Source organism: Colossoma macropomum, unplaced genomic scaffold, assembly GCF_904425465.1.
Source record: "Colossoma macropomum unplaced genomic scaffold, Colossoma_macropomum, whole genome shotgun sequence".
In the NCBI taxonomy this organism is placed as follows: domain Eukaryota; kingdom Metazoa; phylum Chordata; class Actinopteri; order Characiformes; family Serrasalmidae; genus Colossoma; species Colossoma macropomum.
This window is the reverse complement of record NW_023494810.1, coordinates 18,676,428-18,684,459: the sequence shown is the minus strand read 5'-3', so window position 1 is coordinate 18,684,459 and position 8,032 is coordinate 18,676,428. Positions and strand designations below refer to the sequence as shown.

The 8,032-nt window shown below is 38.1% G+C and overlaps 1 protein-coding gene across 1 annotated transcript; it reads left to right on the top strand.

Annotated features, from left to right (window-relative positions):
* The first annotated feature begins 5,865 nt into the window (after nt 1-5,865).
* Nucleotides 5,866-7,255, top strand: LOC118799707 (leucine-rich repeat-containing protein 3-like). Its single transcript, XM_036559697.1, has one exon. It carries the CDS (start codon nt 5,921-5,923, stop codon nt 6,773-6,775), a length of 855 nt encoding a protein of 284 aa, XP_036415590.1. The 5' UTR covers nt 5,866-5,920; the 3' UTR covers nt 6,776-7,255.
* Nucleotides 7,256-8,032: the final 777 nt, after the last annotated feature.

Below are 8,032 nucleotides of genomic sequence, written 5' to 3'. Positions count from 1 at the left end.
GATCTGAGTAGAAGATGCAAAGTGAGTGAAAGAGAAAGTGATTAAAAGAGAGAGTGAGTGAATGAATGAGTGAATGACTCAGTGAGAGTGAATGAGTGAAAGTGAGTGAGTGAAAGTGATAAGTGAGTGAGTGAATCACAGAGATAGTGAGTGACTCAGTGACTGAAATAGTGAGACAGTGAGTAAGTGAAAGTCAGTGAGTGAAAGTGATATGTGAGCGAGTGAATGAGTGAGTGATTGAAAGAGTGAGTAAAAGAGTGACTGAGTGAAAGTGAGAGTGAGTGAGTGATACTGAGAGGGTGAAAGAAATAATGAAAGAGACAATGAGTGAATGAAAGAGTGAATGAGTGAAAGAGAGTAAAAGGGCAAAAGAGATGCAAGTCTGAGTGAGTGACAGTGAGTTACCTATAAAACATGTGACAGGGTGATAAATTTTATCTAAAAAATTGCCAAAGTTCTCCTCGTGGTCAAATTCCTGATCCCTACATACAAACATTCAATTTGAAATATAATTTTCTTTATTTTAATAGTGGAATATAATAAGTTCAATAAAAAATAGCGTTCCTATCTATTTTGTGTGACGGAGTGGTTGGGTTGAGCTTGACGGACCCCGTCTCACATGAAAAAGCAACAAATAAACGATGTTAAAGAATTTGCCTGCTTTTGTTCCTGGTTGCTCCAAAGGCTCAAATGATGTCATTTAAAGTAAACATTAATGTGGTGATCTTTTAGATGCAAATGTGATATTGGTCAGTTACTCTTTAAGAATAGTATTTTCTCATATATCATGGTAACAAGAACACTTGAAATAATAGTTTTAAACTTTGGAAACACTGTCTTATGCATCTCATCAAACATTATGGACTCAAATGGCACCCGTTTTGTAGAATGAAATCTCCTATGAACAATACGCTGTGTATTGTACGATGTTCATTAGATATGTGAACTGGTTGGCCTTGTAACACAGTGTGACTTACATGGACCACTTTCTTGTTTTTGAAACTTTGGACACTGCCTTGATTATTATTTGAGTCTCTTCTTTTAACCATTAGCTAATCTGTTCTGCTTAAATGGGATGTATTTCCTCTTTTATTTTGATTACTAAAGTTATTGAACCATGCCTATGAAGGTAATTCAAATTCTGTTTTAAACCGTAGCTATGACGTTGCCTTTTTTAATATAGGGCTACTGGGGAAACAAGTGAGGCAGATTATAGTGGTGGGTAGGGATAAAGAGGGGCTTAAAGTATGGAGTGTTATTATGTGTGTGTTTGACAAAGTGTGCAGTGATGTTTTATGCATTTTTTTGGTTTGTGAGATTAAGGTGTGTGAAAGATCATCTATGAAACACAAGTGAGCTTACTGTATGCACTAGGTTACTATAAGCCCCCTTTATTTTTTCCTACCCTTTTGTGTTAGTTTGTTATCGTAAATAAATTTAAAGGGGTTTCCATTTGTGTTATTTTATTGACTGAGATCCCAATTATATAGAGTTGAGCCTTGCTAGATTGTCAGGGATTTTATTGTGGTCAGTAGTATTCCCAGACCTACCTGGGAAACCAAAGTGGCAGTCACAGTACCATACCAGTACTGGCTATTACAGTAACAACTGGGTCCATCTCATTAAAGTTATCTTTGCTTTCGTATCTGCAGTGCAGAAATGGAGCTGAAAGAGCAGCAGCCGTGAGAGCAGCAGAATGTTGTTGCTTGTGATGTCTTTTTTTTTTCGAAAAACATTTTGCTCTTTAAGCTGTTGTTTACAGCAGAGGTAAAAGCAGACTGTCTGATAAAATGCTAATTTTGCTCTTTTTAGTGTTCCAGCCTTTACCATAAACAATGTGATTACTGTTTCAGATCAGATTCCAGAATTTAACAGTAGAAAATAATAATAATAAAATAATTCTATTGGAAGCTTTGTTATAGACTTGTTATAGATTTATAAATGTTAATTTAAATTACAATGTTAATTACAAATGAAGATGAAAGCTTTTAGTTTTTTTCTCCACTGCTTTTAGCCTAGCTTAATACATGGATAATAAAACTGCTGATATTGCTTGCTGTGAGATTTCATTTACCACTGTGATTGTTTTACGCTGATCAAGAAACAGTTTAAACCATTAATAGGTAACAAGACGAAACTGGGTACAGATTTCAAATGTTTCCAGGAACTTGTTTCTAAAATTATCCTAGCTGAGGGGTAAATTGAGCCACTGACCTTTTCTATGGGAAGTAAATTAGAAAACATAAATAGAAATAATTTTAATTAAATAAATAAAATAGAATAAATTTTATTCTATACCAAATATAGTTTTATAATCCATTCTCTTACTCTAAAGTTATTTATTTTCTCATATGCAGTTTATATAATACAAAAGCAATCAGATAAATATATAATAATAATAATAATAATAATGTTTATTTTAATGCTTGTGAGTGGTGACAGTTTTCCACATTTAATTTGAAAAATAAAAATTAAATAAATGTGAAGAATTTTTTTGTTTTGAAAGTTATTTGAATTTTTTCCCATGTTCCAGTGAGTCATCATACCCCACTTGCAACTACCCTTAAACATGTAATTTAAACAATGGGTTTTCTCTACCCACCTGACTCAGACCATGAGGAGCTTCTTAATTACTTAATGAGTGGAATTAGGTGTGCTAGATGAGACAAAACACAGAAATGTTTGCAGTGTTGAGTCACTAGGACTGTGATAGAGAGCTGACGCTGATAATTGACGCTGATTAATAAAACGTTAAATATTTTTACATATTATTTTTATGCCAAGTACTCTAAAAATGTAGTTTCTCTAACCTTTTAGCCTGAAAAGTCTTGATCTGTGAATAAAAATTAAAATTGAAAATACCTCAATGTCCTTTGTTCTGAGATTCCAGTTAAAAATGCTACACTACTGAGCTGCACTATGATAATGTAAACTAGGCAGGTTAGAAATGACAGCAAAAATTAGCTACCATGTTATTGTTAGGCCTTGGGGATCCCTAACTATGAGGTAACCTATGTAATGATGCACACTATTTTCACTAGGGATGCATCGATACTGATACTGGTAATGTAAACTAGGCAGGTTAGAAATAACAGCAATACATTACCTACCATGTGAATGTTAAGCCCCGGGGATCCCCTGTAAAGGCCACGCTAATGAACAAACCCCACTGCTGGTATTGAAGGAGGCTCTGCTCACACAGAGAAGTGTTGCTGACCCATGGAGGTCAGACACAAAGTTGCTGGTCACGTCAAACATTCTGGCCTTCGCATAGTCCCCCCAGGAATACACTGTGCAATTTTAGACTGTTTTTAAACACACACAAACAAACACAATCACAACCACTTCCCCAATACAGGTGAACACACATAGGCTATCAAAATAGAAAACAAAAATTATTCCTTCCGAAGTTTATATATGCTAACTTTATTCTGTTTGACCGAGTAGAATTGCAAGGTATAAATGTTAATTTGTAAATCTGTCTTGCAAAATAGGTTGTAGAAGGACCACATTGTCCTACTGTGTATGTGCACAGTGTGGTTAGCTGAGCTACTGTTGCCCAGTTTCTCAGATTGTTTGCTCAGTACTTGGTGTGCAGATTGTTGTTTTGAATAAAAAAGCTTTATTTGAAATTGTTCATGGACAGAGTTGTCTATACAGGCTGTGTTTCACATAGCAAGGACAGAATGTTTTCGTACAGTGTGAATATATAAATTGTAGGCTTTGTCCATACACAACAGACTGTTTAAACTTACAGTGACTCAGCAAAAAACAAATTTCAAAAAAATTGCAAGTGTATGCCTGGCTTTAGAGCTCAACCACCCAAACAAAATACTTCAGACATAAAACTCCATAAGTGAGCTTCTCGGATTAGCATCGGATGCATTTGCCTTGGATGAGATTCCCGCTAAGACTGATGTTGTAACAGACAAATAAGGAGCATCAAAACTATGAAATGTACTTTACTTACAGCTGTACAGAAATGCTATTCTGATGTGGAACAAAACCTGCTCTTTACGGCAACACTACTAATTCAAAATAACTAATGTAACATAGCAAATTACTGTTAAGGTACATTGAACTCATTTACACTACCAACTACTAGGTAGTAGGTAAATCATTATGGTACCAGACTAGGTATCAGCGAGTACTAAAAATATGTACGTGAGTACTTATACTCTGTCTGAAAAAATTATATTGATGCATCCCTAATTTTCACAATATACTATTGTGAGGTCCACCTCCCCTTTTTTTTTTAGTATAACTAGGCAGGAGTCTTTAAACTTCGTCTGTATCAGTATAAATAATTTTTACACTTAAGGCAGTTACACACTCTGCAGTACTGTACCAGCCACTGCGCACCACTGATTTTGCTAACACTGCTTTAAATTCAACCCAGAATAAGACCACAAAAAGCCAGGATTTTTTGTGTCAGGATTATGATCAGCTGTAACACACCTAAAATGTTCAAAATTGGTTTATTTTGCTGCTGTGCTGCTAGTAAAGTTCCCACTGTGAGTGAAGACAGCTGTTTAGGTTTTGTCATATTTGCTCTTCCTAGTGCAGGAGTCGGCAACCCAAATGTTAAGAAGAGCCCTTTTGTCTTTTCAATAAAAATCAAACCACCGTGGGTGCCACAGCATTTTATGTCCATCTTGGCTGTAAATATGTGCTAATGTACTGGTATAGGCTAAAAATATAATATAAACGAAAACACAGACTTACTTTGCTCTGCTTCAAGCATAAGCTCAGCTGTAGTCGCTTTTCTTGCATATCCAGCAGGAAACTTTTCTGCAAAAGTTGAATAGTTTCTTGTAAAATTTCTCTCAACGTTCACTTTTTACTAAAGGCTGAAGTCAGCTACTTAGTTGCCAGCTTCTTGTTTGAATTCTCCCGTTCCAGCTTAAACTGCTGCACTATTTGGCTCCAAATTACTGATGTCTGTCTTAAATCTTTCTCTTTGCCTTTTTGGTAACTACTAGCTAGGCGAGATTCTTGTCTGCATTGCTGTGGTGATTAGCGGTCTGTGCGCCAACCTTCAGAGTTAAAGGTCGGTGAATTAGCAAGTATAGGCTGCATTAACTCCAGTGCTTAAGACCATTTAATGTTAAAACTGTGTTAGAACGATCAGCAGAGCTTTATTTTACTGCAAAGGAGAATTCATTTTACCAAAATATCTAATTCTGCTGTGGAGCCACAAAAGAGCCGCATGCAGCTCCAGAGCCGCATGTTGCTGACCCCCATCCTAGTGGCTTGGGCCACTAGGCACATGCCAATAAAACCCATGAGATGATCCTGATCTGGTGTGGATTTCAAAGCAACAACATAATATACTATTACTGTTACATCTTTCCGAAGTTATGTCTCTCCACTACTACGGTCATTTTAGGAGTGAAATGATGATGCCAAATGCTGATGACAAATGATTTTTTTTCTCTGGAGTCACAGCATCTTGTTTTCAGACCAGGAGTTAAATGATGAAGACCAGCCCAACTCTATACACACACACATGCAAAGTGGATAGCAAACTTTGTTGATACAATTTCAAAATGAGACAATATCCAGCAATGTCATTAGGCTATTCCCAATAGCAGTGCAGTTGTCACCCTATATATTCCAACATATTCCAAGAACATGAGTTTACATATTAATAACCAGCCCAAAACTGGTTTGGGAATTCTCCTAGTTCCCCCAATTACCCACTCTGGCATTGATTCACAGTAAAATAATTATTCCTTTTACTTCCTAACTTGCAAGTGCTATATAATATTAGGCAACATTACATATTGGCTTTCTTTCTTGGATGGTAAAATGCTGATCTGTGAATTTGTCTTTTTACCCCTGCTTTATTGATTCTGTTTCCACATAGGCAACCCCAGCCCTCTGCTCTGGTCATGTGTTAAGTGGCTACGGTGATGTGATGAGCACAGACTTGAGGGCAGACAATGAATGTGTTGGTGCCATCTGCTGGCTTTGTTTCCTGCTTAGTGCAAGCCTGTGGGTGCAGGTGTGTGCAGGGTGCCCAGAGGGTTGTAAATGTGCCTGGGAGAGCCAGACAGTGCTATGTGTTTCTGCAGGCCTGCTGGAAGTCCCTCGGGATCTGCCTTTGGAGACAGTCTCACTCCACCTGGAGCATAATTTTATACGTACCATTCCAGAGGATGCCTTCCAGGATCTGCTGCATCTGCAAGACCTTCACTTATCACACAATAAAATTGACTCACTTGCATCTGGGGCATTGCGTCACCTGAGTACTGAACTCCGACTCCTTGACCTCTCCTACAATCAGTTGAGGTATGCCAGGCGAGAAGAACTTGGTGTCACTCGAGCGAAGACCCGACTCTATCACAACCCTTGGCATTGTGATTGCAGCCTGCAGCAACTAATTGAGAGCCTCAATTTGGAGCCTGAGACAGTGCATGAGATTGTGTGTAAAAGCTCAGCTCGGGGGACCAACGAGGGCAGCCGCTGGGAGGAGGCAGGACCAGTGACTGATCACGTGGGTCAACCTCTAGTCAAATTACTTAACTCTGGAGTGAATTTCTGCAGTCTGCAACGCAGGACTATTGATGTGGCCATGCTGATCATCATGTTTGTGTGGTTCTTCATGGTCATTGGGTACGTGGTGTACTATGTAAGACAGAATCAGGCACAGGACACAAGACACCCCGCATCCTTCCCCAGCACACAAATCTACCACAGAAACCAACATTTTATGAATGGTAACAAATCAGCATGTCCGAAGGATGCATTGTGTGTATCTGATAGCATTTAAGTTAATATCCTGGATATACAGAAGGGTTTGCACAGTCCCAGTTCTGTATGTATTGTTGGGACTTAACTGCAAAAACAATCAGGAATCAAGAGTTGATGCCAAAGCTTTGACCTTGATTCCACAAGGTGACATTCAACCACATGCACAAGGAGGAGGAGTGAGATATTCTGTCCAGACAGTCTGTATGAAAAATATATCCTTCCACAACACACACATGAATAGTCCAGCCAGTGGCATCACAAGTCACCCCTGGGCCCAAATGCAGAGCTTTTAGGCAGAGCCCCCTTAATCTGAGAACCTGGTGGCAGTGGTGACAGAATTGTTTTTTACCTTTATAAATGCTTCAATTTCTACATATTTAGGATTTCCCTGTTAATCCAAGTTTATATTCTCAGGCTGTGATTAATCTTTTCCTCTTTGGCAGCACAGTTGCCTGTTCTGCATAAACATCAAGCTTTTATGTGCATACTGCACAAAGATTAATCACAGCCTCAGAATATAAACTTGGATTAACAGGGAAAGTTCTAATTGCTGTATTTAAGGTATGAATGTGTGAGAAAAAGCCCTAGCTAGGTGGATAATGGATAGCTGTCTGAACAGGTAACTCACAGATGTGTCTTGTGGTACAGATGCAGATACTGCAGTATTTGAGACAACAAGGGCTATAGTTATAGGAGTTGTAGCCTGGTTTTCATGGCCTAATAAGCGTGGATGGGTGGAGCTGCAGGCAATTTTAAGTTCTGGGAATTTATTTGTGAAGCTATTATTATATCTTAACTTCTAACAGACTAGTACTCGTCTGTAAGTACAGAGATAGTTCCTTCCTAAAAGCAGACAAAAGCTAAAATATAGTGACTGAGTAAAAGCACCTAGGACAGGGGTGTCTCAACCACTAAAGGGGCCATATTAAAAAATCTCAACAAATCTGTGGGCCAGAGAATAAATGTTTTTATTTCATTTTTAATTAATGTTCTATAGTGCTATAACCTGAACTGGCCATAGTTTATTCAAAATATGCAAAAACCTGTAGAATTGAGGTGTAACCACTGTCACATACATCATTGTTGGGATAGGAGAGTCAGAGTGCACATTACATTGCAAAGCATGCTGGGAACTGTAGTGCAGTGCGTTGTGAAATGGGCTAATATTAATAGAAAATTACTTAACAAAATATTGTTGCAGGCCAGATAGGATTGTGTGCCCATGGGCCTTGTGTTTGACACATGGGACCTAGGAGATGAAATGGCCTGGTATATA

Coding starts and splice junctions, on each gene's coding strand:
- LOC118799707 (XM_036559697.1), top strand. CDS start 5,921: ATGAGCACAGACTTGAGGGCAGACAATGAATGTGTTGGTGCCATCTGC.